General features: G+C 38.9%; 1 protein-coding gene across 1 annotated transcript in view; it reads right to left on the bottom strand.

The window, feature by feature from the left end:
* Nucleotides 1-23,617, bottom strand: part of SLC5A9 (solute carrier family 5 member 9) — a 54,704-nt gene extending 31,087 nt beyond the window's left edge. Inside the window, exons 1-6 of the mRNA XM_070745843.1 lie at nt 23,577-23,617; nt 19,917-20,119; nt 16,469-16,540; nt 4,498-4,602; nt 1,565-1,729; nt 212-317 (exon numbers count right to left, since the gene is read on the bottom strand). Of these exons, the coding sequence (XP_070601944.1) occupies nt 212-317; nt 1,565-1,729; nt 4,498-4,602; nt 16,469-16,540; nt 19,917-20,119; nt 23,577-23,586 (661 nt within the window). The 5' untranslated portion in view covers nt 23,587-23,617. The remainder of the gene's footprint in view (nt 1-211; nt 318-1,564; nt 1,730-4,497; nt 4,603-16,468; nt 16,541-19,916; nt 20,120-23,576) is intronic.
* Nucleotides 23,618-24,021: the final 404 nt, after the last annotated feature.

Here is a 24,021-nt window from a genome sequence, read left to right as displayed (position 1 = left end):
GGTAGAAAGAAGGAGGAAAACGGTGCATTGTTCTGAAGTACTTTGAAGGCTACTTTAGAACCCAGCTATGAGTTGGGACCACTACTTGTATATTTTCTTACTTGTATGTGCTCTCGTCCAATATAACATGTGGGCTATTTCATAAATATAAATTATTGCTGACCAGGATCAGTTGTTCATGCCCTGTTATACTGCTACGCAGAATAGTTACCTGCTACAGTGTAGATAGCTGTCACTATTAACAAGATCACCGTAGAGAGATAGAGATTCCAACCAAGGGACATTTGGATAAAAAGTGCACCAGAAAAAATATCTGTCTGGAGTAAATGGGGAGGGACGGAGGAAGAGAGAGTGGGCGGGGGGAAGAGATATATTAATTGTGCTCAGTTATTATAGCTTGATTCTTGCAAGTAAAGCAGGTGCTAAACTAGAAAAATTGTCACCTTTGATACTGACAGATGGATGGCATCTATCGCTGATACAAATAACAAATAACAGAGTTGGAAGGGACCTTGGAGGTGTTCTAGTCCAACCTCCTATTCAGGCAGAAAACCATATATCATTTCTGACAAATGGCTGTTCAATATCTTCTTAAAACAGTGTTGGACAATCCACAACTTCTGGAGGCAAGTCATTCCACTGACAGATTGTTTGAACTGTCAGAAAATTTCTCCTTACTTCTAGGTTGATTAGTTTCCACCCATTGCTTCTTGTCCTGACATCAGGTGCTTTGAATAATAGATTGGCCTCTCCTTCCTTGTGGCACCCCCTTAGATATTGGAACTGTCAGGTTGGAACAGCAAGTCATCTTTAAAATTCTTTTAAGGGATTTGGAAGTAGTGGCAACGTGGACGTTCTCTATTAGAACAAGCAAACATCCTTGAGTACTAAGTGTTCTGATTTCTTGTAGAAATTTAGCAATTACAAATAACTCTTATTAAATGCATCATTTCATGAATAAAGAAACTCAATTTATTTCTCTGCTCTCCTGTAATTCAAACACATTCCATACAGCACTCGATCCATTATCTCTCTTAGCTGCATTTCTCACATTCCTCCTTCTGCTTCACTTAAACAAGATTTATTTTCCTAACAACATAACTTTGAAAAACAGCAGCACTGACTGATAACAATACAAAATACTTTGGCTTACTTTAGCATGGCAAAAAACACATCCATTTTCCTTTCGGCAACATTGAAACTCCACCCTTCTTCTCCACTGACCCCCTGACGTGCCAAATACATCACTACAATATTTAACCCATTCCTCTCCTTAATATCTTCTTCCAGACCTCTGATCTCTACGTTTTTGGACCCTTCTGAATTTAGGGTTAACCTAGTGAGCATCTGATTCTCCCTCACTAGATCCTGAACTCATAGCCTCATCCTGTGGCTGGCCTCCCACCTGTTCTACTACTTGTAACCCCGGCCCCCCCACTAATTCATAAACACTATCTGAATCCAAGTCCTCAATATCTTCATCCTCCTCTAACTGATCAGGAGTATGTACAACACTAAGTAACCCATATATCCCAAGACTATGATTTTTGTCTTGTATACATACCGATATTTTGGTGAATATATACAAAATGAGGGATAGTACAGATAGATAGATTTGAATCCTTTTTCCTCCAAATCTTTTCTTCATATATTCTGGCATGGTAACCACTCCAGAAGAGATGTAAACTGGTACAAAAATCCAACCAAGGACTATCAATGCCCAGGTGGCCTATCAGGAACAAAAAAATAAAGATACAGCATATGCATACAGTGTATAATATTATTTATTGCTAGAAAAATTGTGAAAACAAATAATATAAATGGAGGTAGAGAAATGAGAGAAATTATTCCTTGAATGAATAGCACATATTATAAAACATTTTAAGAAAAACCTTTCTTTTGAGGGTAGGTCAAAAGATCTTAATTACTGTATTTTTTGGAGTGTACAATGCACCAATTATAAGATGCACCTTAGTTTTTGGGGAGGAATATAGGGAAAAAAATAATCTGCCTACCAGGTATTCATCTGGCTAGTCCTTAGTCTGGTCAACTTCGGCACATTAGTTTACTGGGTTTGGGCATTGGTGCTTGCTTTTTATCCCCTGGTTGGGGATAAAAAACAGTTTCTAAAACACTTCTCTCTCTCTTCAGAGATGAGAAAAGCAGGCAAAGGGGAGATTGCTTCTCTAGCAAATCACTCAATGCTACACTGGTTAGCACCTCCTTAAGGGCTGTAAAAAGGCTTCCAAAGCACAGAGGCCCAGCTGATTGTTGGAGGGAGCAGCAGTGAAAAAAGTACACAAAGAAAAGATCACTTAACTAGAAAAGCACAGCAGATTGCTTCACTCATTATCACTTTGTTAGGGCTGAAAAAATAGTGTAGTAAAAGCTACATTCGGAGTATAAGACACACCTTTTCCCCTCCAGACTTCTGGTAGGCCCATTAGGCTATTTTTCCCTCCAGACTTCTGGTAGGCCCATTAGGCTATTTTTCCCTCCAGACTTCTGGTAGGCCCATTAGGCTATTTTTCCCTCCAGACTTCTGGTAGGCCCATTAGGCTATTTTTCCCTCCAGACTTCTGGTAGGCCCATTAGGCTATTTTTCCCTCCAGACTTCTGGTAGGCCCATTAGGCTATTTTTCCCTCCAGACTTCTGGTAGGCCCATTAGGCTATTTTTCCCTCCAGACTTCTGGTAGGCCCATTAGGCTATTTTTCGCTCTCCCCAGGCTTCAGAAAAGCCCCCTAAAGCCTGGGGATGGTGAAAAATGTCCCAAGGGATGACTGGAAGTTTCAGTTGTCCCACTGGGCCATTTTTTGCCATCTCCAGGGTTCAGGAGGATTTCCTTAAGCCTGTGGAGAGAGAAAACCGCTGAAAAGAAGGCCGAGCTGACATAGGGCAATACCTCACATGCCATCAGATATGGCTCCGTGTGCTATCTGTGGCACATATGCTATAGGTTCACCATCACTGGCTTATACTATTAGTCTTAACACCATACAAGCAGGTAACAATGCCTAGAAAACTTTGCTCATCTTTGAGAATCAGATCTAGTTAATTCATAAATAGAAGAACCTCAGAAAATCCCAGGACAGTAAGCTAGATTGTGGAAGCTGTAAAAAAAACCCAGGAGATGACAATGTCTTTCATTTTATCACTAAACCCAGAACTTTGTTTGCTTCTAGAGATCCCTTTTTTTCATTCATTACCATATAAGTTACTGGACTACAGCCTTGCTTTTTTGGTGTTCTATTAAGTGTGCCCTTTATAGCATGAGGAAATGTATTATTGGGTGACCTTTAGCACCAAGAGAAACAATTCATCTTCGAGACAGCTGAGCTCCAGTTTTTTTGGCAGCTGAGATGTTCAGATATCCCTCAGGACTGTGCTATGAGTGAAGTATTGTAACTGCAAGCAATGTTACTCAAAGCATGGAACAATCTTGGCCTTCAAACAATTCTAAGACAAAGTTGGCTTTTAAATTCACTTAGATTACTACAAAGGCAGGGGTCAAGGGTCACAATCTTGTAGGGACTTCTGTGCTGGAGCAACACAATTTAATCTGAATTTGTCATGAGTTTATGTTCAGCATGTTTTAAAATGCTAGTTTGAGAAGAATTCACTTCTGGCTATTCAGTGGAAATCTGCCTTTCCTTTAGAACTAGCCCTTTTCTTGAATACTCAGAAAATTCTTTTCACACTGGATTTTCAACCCAGTGGGGGAATTTTTTCCTTGGCTACCACAGATATCATATAATCATTATAATCACATGGAATTGATTAAAATTAAATATCCTTTGCTAGATGCAAAAAAATATTTCGATATTTAGGAACTCTGCCACAATGAGTGTCAGGCCACATCAATCTGCTAAAAATAATAATCCAAAAATGACATTACTTCTCCATTCAAATACATTAATTATGTTATCATATGGGAAGTGCTGCCATTTTGTGTACATAAAGTGTATTGTAACACAATGGATCATATTGTACTGTATTGTATTTTCTGAAATGTACAATGACACTACAGTACACACAATCCTCATTTAATGATCACTCACACAACAACCATTCAAATATATAACATTGGTACTTATGACAGGCCCTTGCAGTTGCAGTTGTTGTTACATTCCCGTAGTCAAGTGATCACAATGTACGTACTTGGCAAGTGGCTTGCAATTATGATGTTGCAACATCTTGTAATCATGTGATTGCCATTCGCCAGCTTCACTGTGGGTTTCTAAGAAGCAGGCCAATGGGGAAACTGGGAGGTCTCAAATAGTGATCATGTGACTGTGGCATGCTGTGATTGGTCAGAAGTTGCTTAAAAACAGCAACTTTGACTGCTGGAACTGTAACTCTGTGTGGTCACATGACATTGCATCTTCCAGCAGTATCACTTCAGCAACCCAATAATTTGATCAAACCTACACAGGAGTCCCAGGGGAATCCCCCAAAACCACCCATTTATAAACAAAAAAAGGAAAAGGCATCTCACATTCCACTCAAAGCCCCCAACTGCCAGTCCTCCTGCAGCTCCAGTGCCTGCTAGACCAATAAATAGGCCACTCCCCACATTGCTTGACATCAATGATGCACCAATCTGAAACATATAATATCCAGAGATTAGCTCAGAGAGAGGAAAAATGAGCATGCATGCAATAGCGAATAAACATAGAGGAAAATATGCCGGACTGAGGGTGGACTTTCTCTGTCTTAAAAGAAAATCTGAATAACCTTATCCCAAAGTTTTAGGGCAATAACAGAAATAATCACTTTGCTCTTTTGTGTAGAATCTTGCCAATCTATGGACTATTGAAAAATAATTCTGTACATATTCATTTTAAATCTGGGTTAAAACGAACTAATCAGAGTCAGCTTTGTCTCATTCTTTTTTATAAAAACTTTATTAACATTTTAATAAGAAAACTATGAGGAACTAATGTTTAGAATACCAGGAAAGATAGAAGTAAAGAAAGAAAAAGAGACAAAAGCCAAAAGTATAGGGGGGAAATGGAAATATTAAGAAGTAACTTTTCTTTTATAACAGCTATGAGGGTAAATTAACTTTCTCTTTTACAGCAGCTATAAAGGTAAATTAACGTCTTCTTCTATAGTTACAGGATGACTCATTTTTCCATGATCTATATTTTTTCTAGTCATCAAAACTATATATCATAAATTCATTTTTTTTTAATGCAAAAAGTCTACCATGCGTTTTCAGTCTGCATTACTGTTTTTTCTCTGATGAAAGATGTCAGTTTGGTTATCTTAGCAAGTTCCATCAACTTCACTAACCATTCCTCCATGCTGGATCATATCAAGCCTTTCCATCTTTGAGCGTATAATAATCTCTCTGTAATTATCATGTATATATAGTGTTGGTTATGACCTATAAAGCCCTTCATGGCATCGGACCAGAATATCTCCGGGACCGCCTTCTGCCACACGAATCCCACGACCAGTTAGGTCTCACAGAGTTGGCCTTCTCCGGGTCCCGTCAACTAAAGAATGTCATTTGGCGGGACCCAGGGGAAGAGCCTTCTCTGTGGCAGCCCCGACCCTTTGGAACCAACTCCCCCCAGATATCAGAGTTGCCCCCACCCTCCTTGCCTTTCGTAAGCTCCTTAAAACCCACCTCTGTCGTCAGGCATGGGGGAATTGAGACTTTCCCTTCCCCCTAGGCTTATAAAATTTATGCATGGTATGGCTGTATGTATGATTGGTTTCTTAAATTGGGATTTTTAAATTAACTTAAATATTAGATTTGTCTATATTGTCTTATTATTGTTGTTAGCCGCTCCGAGTCTACGGAGAGGGGCGGCATACAAATCTGATAAATAAATAAATAAAATGTTCCATAACCCCTCCGCCAACTATCAATCAATCCTCAAAAGAATCACTTCAACTAAATGTTAATCTTTAAAATTTTCGGAGTTAGTGTCCGTAGCTGAGCCCAAATTATTCTTATCTTTTTTATCAATCCACCAAGCATGGTAAAATGTCCCTCCTTGTTAGTTGCCTCATGATAGTTACCATGAGCCAAGTTTAATTCAAAAGCACTATCTGTTAGCATTATCTTTTACTGTGCTTTTTACAAGGAAGACTTAGATAGAAGCAATAGAGGAAAGTGGTTGTATGAGGACCTGAAAAACCCATGTTCAATATATATCCTTGACCACGGAAGGTCACTAACTGTCATGGTCTCAGTCTAACATATTTCAGAGGATCATAATTAGGCAGTGGGGAAACAGGAGAGTGTGCTATGTATTCTACTATGAAACCCTACATAATTTCATTAGCTTTTAAAATGCTGGTTGGATCTCTGCCTGCTGCCTGTAAGAATTTTAAAGGCAAAGCTGAACTTGGCTTGTGCATAGCATTTTGTATTGCTATTGATCTGTTGGGCTTGATTTATTCTATCTATTCCCAAAAGAACATACAAAGCAATTATTCTTATATATAATCCTACAGATTATATATAGTCTGAACTACTGGTCTCCAAACTTTCTGGATTTATCAACCCTATCAGAAAAAAGAGCATGAATTCCAAATGGATGTTTTCTTATTAATTGATATATTATATGCATGAACTACTGCAAATGTATTGATATATCGCATGTACTATGAATCATTCATATTATAAATGCTTTAAAAGATCCCCCAAATATATATTTTTGTATATTCAGTCACTACTTTCAAAATATAAACATTAAATGGAAATAGAACATTCAATGTTCTCTTCTTGCATTCCTAAATTATGTATATACATTTAATCAATCAATCAAATAAATAATTGTACACACCACTTTGGGGACTGTAGCTCTAGACAGCTGACATCAGTATGGAAATTTTTAATGCCAGTTCAAGCAGCTAGCATGGGCCTTTTAAAATTGATCAGAGCCTTTCAAATGCTTCCTGAGTAGCAACTCTGGCAAAACAGAGGCGACTTTCAAGATTTCCATCAATATGGCATTCCATTCATCAAATGTATGATTTAATTATCAATATGGGGGCATTTAGAATAAAATAGAATGGGATTATTTTATTGGCCAAGTGTGATTGGACACACAAGGAATTTGTCTTGGTGCATATGCTCTCATTGTACATAAAAGAAAATATATTTGGAAGAGGGAATGGGGATTAAGAATGTCCATATAGTAGGGTTGACTGTATAATAGAAGCCCTATCCCTTTTATTTGTTTGTGTCACACTTTTAAAAGGGATTCAGTCACATGGTCATGTCTACTATACTGAATTTCTGAATCTCCTACTATCTATACACACAGTATAGGTTGGGCTCCTTAAATATAGAATATATACCGAATTTTAAGAAGATGAATTATTGTAATGTAAATTAGGATAGATGGTATGTCATTTTGCATATGTGATTGGAGTGAAAAAAAATTATTTGCCAGAATAATTATAGAATATATAAAATCTGGTGCCATCCAACATTTAAAAATAATAAAAATCATTCACTAATACTGGAACAAATATGGCACAAATATATTGAGAACAAACATGCTGAGTGATTATTTGGAAACAAAAAATCTATTATTTTACAAACAATCAACAGGCAAGCCACAGGACTAGCAAGAAAACCAAGGAATATACTTTTGAAGTCACTGCAGCTGATGGGACGGTGGGACAAGGTAAGACGATATATGACGAGCAGAATCTGAGACCAAGCTACAAGAAATAAATTGGAATCACTCTATAATATGTAAACAGATATATTGCTCTTGGGTTAAGTGGACTATACAAGAAACACCCCCAATTTGGTAGTGGGGAATGTGTGTGTGTCGGGGTGGTGGGCACAATTCACTATGCACTGTTTTATGTTGTGTGATATAAAAATTGTTAAAAATCAATAAAAATATTTTAAAGAAAATACTTTTGAAGTCACTGAAGATTTGAACAGGAGAAATTAGCTCTGCTGAAGTCATTTGAGAATTTGTCAAATCACAAACCCAGGGTTTCCAAAAACCCAGGTCAAACCAAACCTCATAAGCCAGAGCTGCTCAGAGGGGGAAAGGAATATGCTCTAAGCTTTTGCAAGATAAATTCCTTTGCTTTTCTATCTCCACTTCTCTATATAATGTTGGCACCATTCACCAAAGTCCCAAGGGACCTATCATGATAGTTAGCTCCATAAACTTCTGGGTGGTCCCATAAGAAGCAAGAACTTCTCAAGCCAAAATATTTGTGGATCTGGAAGTGCTACAGTAATTGTTCCATGAAAATAAATCTTTGGCTGGTTAATACATCTTTGGGTGGTTGAATCGTCAGTTTATGCTTCTGCAAAAGACAAAGCTTCCTTGACAAGTAGTAGTGTGCATAGTTTAAGTAGCAGTGCACAAGGATTTATCTTAATAATAGCTGTGGTTAAAAATATACAGAATATATATTGTAGGTGATAAGAACCAGGAAACAGCTTGGTATTTACTTTAACTGGTATTCATAAGTAGCAGTAGCAATAATCAATACAGATAAATGTATAAGATAGCAGATAGGAGATCCTAGTTTTTGACAGAAGCAGTTTTAATTAAATAGAAATAAGATGAAATAATCATGTGAAAAACAGCACAATGGGCAAACCAGAAGTCTTTTTTTCTGAATTTCTAGTTTACCTGTTGGGTTGTTTTTCATATACTGGGGCTTCAGGAAGTTTTTTTGAAGCCTCCAGAGTGAAAAACCAGGACAGCGGGCAAAGTAAAAGTCCATTTTTCCAAGATTCCCTGAAATGTCAGGAGGGTGAAATGGCCTTCCCCAAGGCCAAAAATAAGCTGACTAGCGCATCCATGTGTGCTGGAGCTGACATACGGCAATAATAATAATAATAATAATAATAATAATAATAATAATAATAATTTATTAGATTTGTATGCCGCCCCTCTCTGAAGACAATGCCTCATGTGCCCTCCAATATGGCTCCGCATGCCACCTGTGGTACACTTGCCAAAGGTTTGCCATCACAACCCTATACCATTTCAGACGAATGACTGTCCAGTTTGTTCTGAACAAGCTCCAGTCATGGAGCACCCAAAACTTCCAGAAGTAAACTGTTATTGCCCCCCGGAGGCGGAGTAAAGACGCTGAGACATATATTGTGGATTAATTAAGGGTCATTTATTAATTAGCATAAATTTAAATAACTTTAAATAAATTTAAATACGTAAATTTGAATATTTAATTCAAAACAAACTAAGGACCTGCAGAGTCAAACTAACGGGGTGGAAATTCCTACCATAAAATTCCTTGGTAACATTGGGCAAGAACTCCTTGCTGAACCAGGTAAAGGTACCACCTTCACCTGAATCCAAGACACGCCCCTTAGTCGTGTGGGAGGAGTTCACCCTCCAATCCCCATGGGAAATTGGATCCGGTGATTCCCATGGACATCCTCTCTCCAATCCCCGACGTTACTCGAACCTCTAGTTCCTGGAGAGAGGCGGTCCATCATCCTTTAAGGATGCCCAAAAGGAGCATGCACAGTTGCTTCTAATTGCCCATTTCCGCCCCTAACCTGCCAAACCCCAGTGACCAAAGGGAGGCCTATTTAATATCTAAATGCACTGCACCCCCTAACCAATCCAGTCCGCACCGTCAGTGTGGAATAGGCAAAAAACCGGCTGCCTCTAAAGGGGAGGCCGCAAAGAATTCCTATTCGGCCCCGAGGCGACCTCCTTAGGACACATTGTTGATAGCGGAGGGTGGGCGGGTGTTCGCTTCCAAGATTCAGCAATGCTGGGTCCCATCCAGATCGCCCTTAAATAGGGCGATCTAGGACCCTCCCAAGCAAGCCGGCAGCGTGCTCTCATTGGCGCGCTGCCAGAAGCCGAACTTCTGGGTTCCAAATGAACCCGGAAGTGCGCAGCTCTAAAAAGAGCTGAATCATCATCGCCCCCGCCCTGTAGGCAATTTCGGCCGGCGGTTTTAAACTGCCGGCCGGGCATTTCTGATTAAATATTCCTGTCAGGAAATTTCTCCTTAGTTTTAAATTGGATCTCTATTTAATGATATTCCACCCATTACTTCTTGTGCTACCCTCAGGTGCTTTGCAGAAGACCAGGTTGATCCTTTCTTCTGACAGCCCCTCAAGTACTGGAAGACACTGACAGCTCCTCAAGTACTGGAAGACTATTATCATATTGCCCCCAGTACTTCTCTTCATTGGACTAGACACACCCTATTCCTGCAACCGTTTTAGCTTCCAGCTCCCTAAACATCTTCTCTGCAGTCTTTCCAGGGTTTTAACATCCTTTTTTTATCATGGTGACCAAAACTGGATGCAGTTTTCCAAGTGTTGTCTTACCAAAGCCATATAAAATGTTACTAATACTCATGTGAACTTGACACTATCCCTCTGTTGGTGCAGCCTAGGACTGTGTTGACATTTTAGTAGCTGCAGCACACTGCTGTCTCATAGTTTTCCATGAGGATTCATAAATCGCTTTTATAGTTACTTCTGTTGAGCCACAGATCATCTAATTTATATTTGGTTTTTCTTGCCTGTGCAAAACATTGCTCTTCTAATCACTGAATTGCATTTTGTTGGATAGGGCCCAGTGTTAAGCTCCTTCAAATCTTCTAAAGTGTTGGCTATTCTCTCCAGCTTGATGTCATCTGCAAATTTGATAAATTCCATTTCTATCCCTTCATCTAAATTTGTTTATGAAGATATTGAAGACCACTGGACCTAAGACAGAACCTTGGGAGACCCCACTGAATACTTCCCTCTATGTAGATGTAATTCCACTGAGGACTAGTTGGCTGTGTTTGATCAGCTAGTTATGAATCCATGACCTGATGGTGCGGTCTATCCCACATTTTTCTATCTCACCAAGAAGTAGGCTGTGGTCTACTTTGTCAAATGCCTTACAATACTATGTCCATAGCATTTCACTGGTCCACTAATTTAATTACAGTACTTTGTCAAAGAATGCAATAAAATTTTCCTAGTATGATTTGTTTTTGATGTTGGCTTCTAGTAATATTTTTACTTGTTTATAGGTGTTCACAAAGCTGTTGCTTAATTATCTCTTACAGGATCTTCACAGATATCGCTGTTAAACTGGTTGTTTTCTAGATCCCCACTCCTTTTTTTTGAAGACAGGAACTAGATCAGCTCTCTTGCAGTCCTTTGATAGTTGTCCAATGCTCCAGGATCTTTGAAATATATGATGCAGTGGTTCTGAGATCATGTGTGTCAGCTCCTGATTAATCCTGCTACATTAAGGATATGTGTCTTTGGGAAGGGAGCCTCTCTATTTCCTTAAGATATAAATGCACATTGCACAGACAGGCTCTTTACATCCCAGCTGAGATGTTGTCAGTGTTGGCTTCAGGGAAAGCTTTCTAGTCTTATCCAGTATTAATATTTTAACTATCCCAAAGGTGAGAAACAGGTCAAATTCTATTAGCCTTTGCTTAGGGCTCCAAAGTGCAAAGGGAGAAATATGACTCTCAGAAAAGAAAAGAGGTGGGTGGGTGAGAAATCACAGAGAGAACATAAGAGGTTACACTTTTAGAGAAAATGTAATCTTCAAAATACTATTTTTTTATTATATGTACATATGCATGCATATATGGAATGTATGTGTCCATAAGCATCCAAGCATACAGAGGCATTGAAAGCTACTTGAAGTTGCTTGGTATGACTGAGGTTGTTTAAAAATGAAAGAATTTTGGACTAACGGATTGTATGCTGATGCTTAGAATGAATCTTTTTAGAGGTATAGCAATGTCGTCTGGTGGGGCATAGGGGGAGAGCCTTGACTATGGTGGCCCCAGCCCTATGGAATGAGCTCCCCCCAGAGATCCATACTGACCCCACTCTCTCTGCCTTCCATAAAGTTTTAAAGAGCTAGGGCCATTGACATTTTAATACCTTGCCCCACCCAATGAATGAATGTCTGATGTTTGAATCTGCTTGGTTGGTTTTTAACTATGGAGATTTTTAGTTGTAATTTTATATAGATTTTTATGTTTATATTACTTGTTGTAATCAAATAAAAATGAATGAATGAATGAACAAATGAACAAACGAACGAACGAACGAATGAATGAATGAATAAATGGCATCTCACCAATCTTTCATAATGAATAGTTGGATTTTTTTTCTTTTTAAGAATTAAAGATATAAAACAACATTTGATCTTCTTTAGAACAGAACTCAATTAGTTGGGAGTGGGTCAAAAAATAAATATGGGGTCGTCATTAAAAAAAAAATCAATATCCATTCTGGGATCTATTGTCATGAAATTTGCCTTTTCTTGCAAGAAATTTAACCTAGCAAAAAAGTTGTTGGGCACAACTGGTTTCTTGTCAGCCTTTTAAATTTCTTACAATATTACTGTAGGTAAACAATGGGTTAAATATCACTGGAGCACAAATATCACAAAGCACATCAAACCTTTATATGCATCTGTATTTGTGTGTCTATTAAAGGTATGGGGAAAAATTGTCTATAGAATTTACAGTTCATATAACCCAAAGTTGAAGTTCAAGGCCATATTCAGCTTGCAGTTAAACTCTCAAAAGATCTATAGCATTGTATTTTTAAGGGAAGGTGGAAAAAAAATCATCCCACTGACACTTATTTCTCTGGGACTTTAAATTACAGTTATATTACCTTTTTGCTCCAAAGAAAATATGTCCTTCAAAAGGTTTATGCCTTTCTACTGAATCATTTTAGAGATTTAAATCCAAGTGGTTTAGCACAGAAAGCTACAATCTTTACAAAGTTGCTCGATAAATGAAGAAGTTATTAGATAGTGGGGGTGGGGGGACAATTTTTTTTTTGCCATTGTTTCAGGTAAGAGAAGAGTAGCTCTTCTTAACCTAAGGGATTTTTATTTTTATTTTAAAATCTTGAAAATCTCCCTTATTTCCTTGTGGCTCTACTAAGTTTTCCCTTATCCCTATTCTCTTTCCAAAGCCTTGGTGATCATATTTTAAGAGCCAATAATACTTTATAAATCCCAGATGGCATTGTATATTCATTTGTGTATAAATAATGAAGTTTGGCTATTTAAATCCTCATTCGGCTGCCAGCAACTTAATGCTGCTTGAGATAAAGTTTTTCATTGCTTTCCTTAGTCTTATTGCATTTTAAATAGACCACCTGAGTGGCAATATAGTTGATTCCCTCCCTCTCCTTACCATACCATACTAGTGCTTACAACTATTTGGCCACCAGAAGTATCTGGAGTATTATAAAAAGTCAAAATGGTAGCAACAACTGTGTGATTAAAGTCTTAAATGTCTTGCACTTTATGCAACCCACATAAACAGCAGTGGACATTCCAATCTGCAACAAGACAATGCAACAAAGCTATGACTGCAAGAGGAATTTTGGAGTCTTGATGGACAACCAATTAAATATGAGCCAGCAATGTGCAGTGGCAGTCAAAAAAGCCAATGCAATCATAAATTGCATCAATAGAGGGGTATAATCTAGGACTAGAGAGGTACTAATACCACTGATATTAGTACCTCCTTAGTGGTACTCTACCACTAGGGAGGTACTAATTAGTGATGGGCAAACCGAACCTGCACAATTTGGGTCCGTACTGAATTTTGCGGTGTTTGGCATGCCGAACACGAACCCGAAAGTTTTTCAAACTTCGGGCAAAGTTCAGGGTCGTGTTCGGCGTTTGGAGCTTTGACGTCACCGGCAGGTTGCTAAGGATGCCAAGGTGATCACTTCCTGGATTCCATGGAATCCAGGAAGTGATCACCTTGGCGTCCTTAGCAACCTGCCGGTGATGTCAAAGCTCCACCCCTGGAATCTCTTCATGGGAGGGATTACCTGTCCGGGTTCGGTTTGGGTTCGGCCGAATTTTGTGTAAAGTTCATCCGAACTTGCCAAACCGAACACCGTTGGGTTCGCCCATCACTAGTACTAATACCATACTATAAAGGCCACACTTTGCATCCAGTTTTGGTCACCACACTACAAAAAAGACACTGAAACTCTAGAGAAAGTGCAGAAGAGAGCAATCAGGATGATAAGGGGACTGGAAACTAAAACATACGAAGAGCGGTTGCAGGAACCGAGCTTGGCCAGTCTGGCATAGAGAAGGACCAGGGGAGACATGACAACAATGTTCCAATACTTGAGGAGGACACCAGGCTGTTTTCCAAAGCACCAGAAGGCTAGACAAAGAATAATGGATGGACCCAGGAGAAATTCCACCTGGAAATAAGGAGGAACTTTCTGACAGCGAGAGCGATCAACCAGTGGAACAGCTTGCCTGCAGAGGTTGTGAGAGCTCCAACACTCAAGATTTTCAAATGGAGATTGAACTGCCATTTGTCCGAAATGGTGTAGGGACTCCTGGTTGAGTGGGATTGGGTGGGTGTTGGACTAGATGACCCACAAGGTCCCTACCAAATGTAATAATAATCTAACTTAATGTAATTTGTTGAATGTCCCTTACTTGCATATTTACTCTTGCTGCTAATAGCTAAGTCTACTCTCTTTTTAATTTCTTTTTCTGAATTAGTTTAACATAAGGTTTGCCCAAAGCAATTAGTGCAACATAAGGTTCCCCACCAAGCAATGCAGTGGCCTACGTGTGAAGATGCTTGCCTCCCACTTGGAAAGATGAGAGTTCATTCCTAGGTAATGTCTCTCATCAGGGCTCAAATAGAAAATATCTGCCGCAAACTCTGTTTAGGCATGAGGCAAGGCATCCAACCAGCAAATCTCAGCTCCAGGTCAGTTGCCATGGCTCCACCCCGAATAAGGGGATGAAAAGATCATTAAAAAGAATAGAATAGAATAATAGAGTTGGAAGACCTTGGAGGTCTTGTAGTCTAGCCCCCTGTTTAGACAGGAAACCCTACACCACTTCGGACAAATGTTTGTCTAATCTCTTCCTAAAAACTTACAGTGTTGAAGCATTCACAACTTCTGGAGGGAAGCTGCCCCACTGTTCTATCAGGAAATTTCTCCTTAGCTCTAAGTTGCTTCTCCCCTTGAATAGTTTCCACCCATTCCTTCCTGTCCTACCCTCAGGTGCTTTGGAGAACAATTTGACCCCCTCTTCTTTGTCAAACTATTCACCAAAGCACCTGAGGGTAGAACAAGAAACAATGGGTGGAAACTAAGGGTTCCCCAAAGGGGTCAGTATTGATACCCAAGGGCCAATGGAATCAACAAATGTCTAGTGGGGTCAAAAGAGAGCAAATTAGTTTCTGGGGATCTTATGTAAGATTTTGGGGGGGTAAATTAATTTTTTTTGGGTCTCTATAGAGTTCCATTCCAGTTCCTAATCTTAAGGGGAGGTGGCTAGCAGCAAGATAGTATTCTCCAGGGTTGGATAGTCAGCCACTACAATAGCAACCTTGAGTTTGTGTATTGTTGCTGGCCTTACAGTAGTCATTGAGTGGGAAATTTATTGTGACTGTACTTCACTTTCCTCCACTCCACTCCCCCATCCTTTGAAATGTTCACCCCAGCTTTGGGATAATTATCAAGAAGGCAATTCATATTTACATTAATTGGAAAAGAAAGGATAACAAGAAAGTAAGCAGGCATACAATGGGGAATACACTTGGCTGTTTGCATAGTGTATTCAGGGTTGCCAGAGGCACCACATTCCTTTCAATGTGTATAGTCACATGATCAGGATTGCCCATGCTCTCTGCCAACTTCCCACAAGCAATGGAGAAGTCAGTTGGAAGTCAAAAGTTGTTTCTGCTCCACTGCTGTTTTGTCTAGCCGTGGGTCATTCTGGTTACCTGTTTACATAAGAAAATATTGACTTATTGAATTTTGCTTTCTACTACAGTATAACTATTTTTTCCCTTTAAGATATGTACTCTTTTTAGATGATCATGGAACCATGCAGCATTTGTTTTTTTTGGGGGGTGGGGGATATGATCAGCTAAAATTTAGTGTTTTTTCTGGTTACATCAGATTCCACTACCTTTCTCTCAAATGATGACCCAAGAGGTCACAGAGTTAAATAGTCTATTCTAAAGACAGAATTTGAATTTTGAAAAAAGGCAGTCTATGAACCTGATTCAGTTTGATGCAGAAAGTAGTTCTGTTTTGGTTTAGTTCTGTTTTGTTACTATTTAGATGTATAAAAGCTAAAAGTATATTATAGTTATATGTAGGCAGACTGCTTTTTATTGTATCATCTCTTGCGCTTACAGTTAAAGCTGTCAAAGAGTCATTTACTGGGGAGATAGGTGCACATATATATATATATGAATGGAAGGGAAGGGAAGGCAATAGAACAGAACATAATAGAATAGGATAGGATAGGATAGAATCCAGATTGCAAAAATCCAAATTTTATTTATTTAATTGCATTTGTATGTGGTCAGTATAGCAAACTGATAACATTAGTTTTCTGTGTCCCTCAGTTGCTACATGGTGGGCACCTAACTAGAATCCCAGTTTTGATATTTTTAAGAATATGTAGAACTAATGAAGTATTTATACTCACAGGCCACCATGTCATGGATCTTCCAGCCAAAAAATAGCCTCCAACCGTTCCTCGACTGGCCCGAAGAGAAGACTAAAAAATGAAATAAAATGAATAGTGAAATAAGGAAAACAATGGCTTGGATTCTAAGAGAATTGAATGATATGACATTCATCGAAGAAGTAGGAAACGACAATTACTTTTATAAAAGACTTGAACTCCTTTGTCGACTTTTTGCTAAACATGAATAAAAATGAAGTGATGATTAAAATTATATTGATTAAATGTTTGATTAAGAAAAGAAGGTGACAGCCTTACCAGGTATATCAGACAGGAAACTCTTAATTTCACTTTATTGTAAAGCTATAGTAACAGGATCTTGCAAATATGAAAAGACAATTCTCCCATGGTCACCTTTTAAGTTTGGGGGTCCATCCTGGGTCTCTTGCTCTGTCCACTATGCAGCTGTGGGCTCTGCTTCCTCTTATCTGATTGTTCCCTAGACAGCATCTCTTTGGCTGATTTTCCATATACGATTACAAAATACTATATAATTTGGATGGATGAATAGGATAATCATGCTTTTAATTGCTGCAAAGAATATTGGAACTCATTTCTGTAGATATTTTTTATTTTTCCTTTTGTTTTCTAATCCCTTGTTTGTATTCTTTTTACCTTCTTTTTCCAAGTTTTCTTTTTTGTTTCTGGAATTTTTAAAACCTATATAAAATCTTATAATAAAATTACTTCTAAAAAGAAGTATTTATACAGAATAAGAGATTTATTCCATCCCTTTTGGACCAGGTTTCAGACACCATTGGATTCGGGTGGGTGGGGGTAGGTGTTCAATCAAAAATATCAAGATTGTGTATGAAACTATGGGATACAAGCCCCAACTGCTTTTAAAACTTCTAACCAGAACTGCATATGTCTTTTTGATCTAAGGGGAAGCATCATTTTCTCTTTATTTATTTATTATTTTTATTTATTATTTAGATTTGTATGCCGCCCCTCTCCGCAGACTCGGGGCGGCTCACAGCAAGATACAGCAATTCATGACAAATCCAAATAAATTTAAGATATTTAAAAAGATTTAAAAAGAATCCCATTTACTAACAAACACACACACAAACATACCATGCATAAATTGTACATGCCCGGGGGAGGTGTTTCAGTTCCCCCATGCCTGACGGCAAAGGTGGGTTTTAAGGAGTTTACGGAAGGCAGGGAGAGTAGGGGCAGTTCTAATCTCTGGGGGGAGTTGGTTCCAGAGAGTCGGGGCCGCCACAGAGAAGGCTTTTCCCCTGGGGCCCGCCAACCGACATTGTTTAGTTGATGGGACCCAGAGAAGGCCCACTCTGTGGGACCTAATCGATTGCTGGGATTTGTGCGGCAGAAGGCGGTCTCGGAGATATCCTTTATCCTTCTTGGAATTGGATTTTTTTTTACTTTTAAAAAACCCTATTAAGTTTACTTTGGTGCTAAAGACAAAAAGGATCCGGAGATTGAAAAAATGGGATGTGGGACTGTGTCATACATAGCTTTCCCAACGAGGCTTTTCAAAGGGGTTTAGACACCACACGGAGAAAGAAAGATAGGGAAATATTCCTGGATGAAATTCTCTACAAGGAAGAAATGCAGAGAAATATATGGAACAGAATCATGTGTTTGTTTTACCTGCTCCACCTTTTCCCTTAAACTTTGATCTATTGATTTATTTATAAGTCTTTTATATCCCTATTACCTACTGAAGACACTAGCATTCAAGGTTTTATCCCAGAACACAGTAAACTTGAGAGTGATAGTGTCTTCAAGACTGGCACACAATACATTTGTCATGTAAGGAATGAATACATTCACTACTATAAATTAGCATAGATGGATTGTGATAGACTCAATCACTTTGAGGTTTGTATGTTAAATGCAAAGTTACAGAGAGGAAGTTTGGATTTATCAGTTGTTGGGTATGAAAGAGTTGGACATGGCTGCTGATACTCTCTGAATGCAGAAAGTTGTACTGATGGATTCAGAAAAGACCCAAGGACAGTCTTTCAAAGACAGAATATCACCTTTGCATGCAGAAGTACTCAGATTCAATTACCCAGCATTTCCAGAAAAGGGTAGATAACCCCTGCCCAAAAGCTTTTGGGAACTGTTGTTAATCATTGTCAGCAATAGGCTAAAATGAATTAATGGGGCTGATTTGGTGTAAGGCAACTTCTACTGGTCAGCAACTCTTCTGAAACACTCTGTTACTACTGCTTTATAGAAGCAATGTTGTAGAGCAACAGTGAAAATAAAGAGTGCTGTGGAGAATATTCAGCTATCTTTCGTATCTGTGGTATCAGGAGGAAGGTGCATAAATTCACCCGTGAAACTAAACAGTTGTCAGTACAATAAATAACATAAATAAGAAGTCTCCCTTTTGCAAAGAGAATGATTTATTTCCAAGCTAGGGCCTCAAGCTTAACACAGCTATCAGGCAAAACAAAATAAACAGACACAAAACAAAATCCACCAGAAACAAGAAGCCTGTGACTTTCTGAAGGGCCATTTTATTGTCCACCTAAAGGAGACAAACGGACAGACAGAGCTTCCCTAATTGCCAAAATGTCCATTATCCAGGGCAGGGATCTCCAACCCTGGCAACGTTAAGACTTGCGGACTTCAACTCCCAGAATTCCTCAGTAAAGCCAGCAATGTGCAGCAGGGGCTAAAAAAGCCAACACAATCCTAAACTGCATCAACAAGGGAATACACTCCAAGACCAGGGAAGTATTAATACCACTCTACTACGCCCTGGTCAGACCACATCTGGAGTACTGCATCCAATTCTGGTCACCACACTTCAAAAGAGACATTGAAACCCTGGAGAAGGTGCAGAAAAGAGCAACCAAAATGATTAGGGGACTTGAAACCAAGACTTACGAAGAGAGATTGGAACTGGGCATGGATAGCCTAGAGAAAAGGAGGGCCAGAGGGGACATGGTAGCAGTATACAGGTATATGAGGGGTTTCCACAGAGAGGAGGGGATCACTCTATTCTCCAGAGCACCAGAGAGCCAGATGTGGAACAACGGCTGGAAGCTGACCAAGGAGAGATTCAACCTGGAAATAAGGAAGAACTTTCTAATGGTCAGAGTGATCAACCAGTGGAAAAACCTGCCTGTGGGGGTTGTGAACTCTCCAACTCTGGACACTTTCAAGAGGAGATTGAACTGCCATTTGGCTGGGATGCTATAGGGTTTCCTGCTCAGGCAGGGGGTTGGACTTGATGACCTTTCATGATCCATTTCAACTCTAACAATTAGATAGATAGATAGATAGATAGATAGATAGATAGATAGATAGATAGATAGATAGATAGATAGATAGATAGATAGATAAAGCTGGCTGAAGAATTCTGGGAGTTGAAGTCCACAAGTCTTAAAGTTGCCAAAGTTAGAGACCCCTGATTCAGGGGACTTACCCATATTCCTACAGCAAGGACAAAGATGAAATAAATGACGACAACAACAATGTCCGGAACTCCAAAGGCAAAACTCTTTTCTTCAGTCTTGCCGTTGAGTGGCTCAGCTGTGGTTGAGGTCTGGCTCATGATTGTTGAACAGTGTTGGCTGTGGCCTCTACAGTTCAGACTGGACTTTGGCACGCTTTTCTTTATTACTTTCCCTTAATAAATATTAACAGATTTGAGAAAGCGAAAGTGTTAATGAAACAACTAGGAAATCTATGCAAACATACCAGTTCTGGGCATTTGACAGCCTTCAGCTTTACTGAGCCCATGATACGGATCTGGATTATGTTTCTGGTACTTCTGTAATGTGTGAATTAATTGCATAACTTTGTTTTAACAACTAGGAAAATTGCCCACAACTCTATCTTGCCTTATGTGATAATGTGCTGGCATTTCTAATATGTTTTAGCAGTTGCACAGCCTAAGTTTCTAAACAATACCGGAGAACTGAAAATTTGGATATGAATAAATGGGGACAGTAGGACAGGGATGGTAGGCACGTTGGTGTACTTATGCATGCCCCTTACAGACCACTTAGGAATGGGAATAATTTATTTAAATAGGGAATAATAAGGGCCCCAAACATGGAAGTAGATCCATTTATAGCACAGTTCAATATTTGAAACAACCCAATAAATTAACCTGCTGCATTGAAGGAAATTAAACCAAAATATGATTTTCCTATTTTGGGTTTCTCTCAGGCATCTCTTTTTACAGGCTTAAGTTTAGCCCACTAAAAAAATGAAGAAAAAATGCATATTTTGTACTGGAAATGGAGATAGATAGAATACTGGCAAATGATTTTTTTCTCAAATTCTCTCTCTCTGTGTGTGAACCCGTCTTCCATTCAAGATGATAGCTATGTGAAGATCCTTTGAAAGAGGTGTTTTGTCACAAATAATAGTATGGTGATATGCAGCCAGTCACATCAATAATGGAAAGAAGACTTTGGAGGGGAAGATGCACAGGGCATCTTTGGTACTACAGTAAGCTTGTTTCTGGGTTCAGACAGCAGCTGAAGCAACACCTTCCCCCACAAACTCTGCTTTGGATACAAATAGGTGCATATTAGTGGTGAAATAAATTTTTTACTACCAGTTCTGTGGGCGTGGCTTGGTGGGTAGGGTGTGGCTTGGTGGGCATGGCTTGGTGGGTGCGGCAGGAGAAGGATACTCCAAAATCTCCAATCCGACCCCACTCCAGGGGAAGGTTACTGTAAAATCTCCATTCCCTTCCCACTCTGGGACCAGCCAGATGTGGTATTTGCCAGTTCTCTAAACTACTCAAAATTTCCACTACTGTTTTTTTGAACTACAGTGTTCCTTCAATTTTTGCGGGTTCAAACTTTGCAAAAAGTCTATACTACGTTTTTTTCAAAAATATTAATTAAAAAATACTTCACGGTTTTTTTCCCTATACCACGGTTTTTCCCACCTGATGATGTCATATGTCATCGCCAAACTTTCATCTGCCTTTAATAAATATTTTTTTTAATAAACTTTAATAAATAAACATGGTGAGTAATAATCTAAATGGTTGCTAAGGGAATGGGAAATTGCAATTTAGGGTTTTAAAGTGTTAATGGAAGGCTTGTGATACTGTTCATAGCCAAAAATAGTGTATTTACTTCCACATCTGTACTTTGCGGAAATTCAACTTTCACGGGCGGTCTCGGAACATATCCCCCGCGAACATTGAGGGAACACTGTACTCAAAATTTCTGCTACTGGTTTTTTGAACTACAGTGTTCCTTCGATTTTTGCGGGTTCGAACTTTGCGAAAAGTCTATACCACGTTTTTTTCAAAAATATTAATTAAAAAATACTTCACGGTTTTTTTCCCTATACCACGGTTTTTCCCACCTGATGAAGTCATATGTCATCGCCAAACTTTCATCTGCCTTTAATAAATATTTTTTTTAATAAACTTTAATAAATAAACATGGTGAGTAATAATCTAAATGGTTGCTAAGGGAATGGGAAATTGCAATTTAGGGTTTTAAAGTGTTAATGGAAGGCTTGTGATATTGTTCATAGCCAAAAATAGTGTATTTACTTCCACATCTCTACTTCGCGGAAATTCGACTTTCACGGGCGGTCTCGGAACGCATCCCCCGCGAAAATCGAGGGAGCACTGTACTCAAAATTTCTGCTACTGGTTGTCTAGAACCTGCGGAATTTTACCCCAGTGCATAATCCTACAGTAGTGCAAATGAAACATTTCTCTTCAAATTATTAAAGCGGTTCCATCCCCACCCCAAGGCTTCTGCAATTATTTTGGAAGCTGTTCCCAGCTGACCCCAAATATTTGTGCGGGCGTGGTCACTTTGCTTTGCATTAGTCCCAGCCTTCCTGAACTCAGAAAGTTATAATGTCTTTCTGAACTCAGTGAGATTTAATTTGTAGTGAGTAAATATTAAAGGAGTAAGTTATAATGTACCCATCCTAATAAAACAATTTCAAGAAACCATTTAGCAACGGTGCAACAGAAAACAATATGCATTAACACAGCACCATCTTGTGGGCATAAAGCAGGCAAAAGGAAGCTTAATATACAGCCAGAATTACTTTGCTCTGGTCAGTAAAGCGTTTGTGTTTTTCTTTTGTGTTCCTGTGTCCAGAATTAATGGCTATCGGAGATGTGCTGGGGATTATTTGCATTTAATCTTTCACAATGTTCACAGTAATAGAAGCACATTACCACCAGTTAGGGAAGAGGCAATCTACAAATTGAGCAAAAATAAATGTAAGCTGAAAATGGTCTCATCTTGACAGCCTACCTAGCATCAAACTGGCTTATACCTGTCATTATTCAACTAGCCACTTTTTTTATTACAAGAAAAATTGACCAAATGTTTAAAATCTCTCTCTCTCTCTCTCTCTCTCTCTCTCTCTCTCTCTCTCTCTCTCATCCATCTATCATCTACTAGATTTTTACTGAAATGTCTTAATGTCACTTTTAACCATGTTATCACTTGCACTATATAAAATACATCAAAAAGTAAACCAGCATGTTTTACTGCAGAACTTATCTGAAGTCAGACACAAAAGTATATTCTCTTCCCTTCTCTGTTTTCACCTTTGGAAAGCTTCCGGAGAATATCCTGGTTTTTTCAGTATCTGAATCACAAACAAACATTCTGCAGTGTGCTCAAGAAAAGTCAACTTGGCAGCTGCCACAGAACGATTAAAACAAACATATAAAAACAGGTGGAGCTTTGATTGCACTGTCACAGTTGCCATCTCCATGTTTGTTGTTTAATTGTATCCTGAAGACACTCCTGAATTTAATTTAATTCTAGAAATGTCAGGAACCACAGAACAGTCTGAAGCGCTACTCTTTCTTTTGTGATCTTCTTGTTCTGTGTCATTAAAGAAACAGAAGATTACCAAAGACCCATCTAACTCATCTTCATACTCTTTGTATGTGGAAGTGACCCTAAATGAAACCTCAATGTATCACTGAATCTTTCGATAAAGAATGTTATCGAATACAATCCTGGAACTTTTGCAACCGATCCTATAAGTTTGTGACAATGTTGAGAACATAAGTACCATTCTTAAGCATAACAGAACGCCAATCTCTCTTAAACAAGCAATTGAAAAACCCAACCTTTCATCATGACACTTGGTTCACCACCGACACCACCATTTTCACCCTCTGTTCCTGAGTAGTACAATACCTTGAACTCTTTTCCTTCCTTTGCTTGGCTCTTTACTTCTCAGTATTATGCCTGACTTGCATCATTTCAATTTTGGTTCATGTCAAAGTGAAAGGAAACAATAAGCTGCCTGGGGAATCCACCTTTGCATTCAAGGTTATGTGCATTCCTTCCTGGTACACCCTCCTTCTCTCAGCTGGGTTTCACAACTAGATACTTGGCTGAATGGCATTTGCTTTGCCTTGCTTATTTATCATACAGTGCCAACTTCTGTCAAAATCACACACCCAGAAAAACTGGCCGTAGATCATTTTAGCCAGTCAGTGTGCTCCACCTAAGACTTTGTATGGCTGCATTTTACTTCAAAATAGCAAGAAAGCACCTTTAAAATGGAAA

Source organism: Erythrolamprus reginae, chromosome 3 (genome assembly GCF_031021105.1).
Source record: "Erythrolamprus reginae isolate rEryReg1 chromosome 3, rEryReg1.hap1, whole genome shotgun sequence".
NCBI classification, from domain to species: domain Eukaryota; kingdom Metazoa; phylum Chordata; class Lepidosauria; order Squamata; family Dipsadidae; genus Erythrolamprus; species Erythrolamprus reginae.
This window is presented reverse-complemented; position numbering and strand designations above follow the sequence as displayed.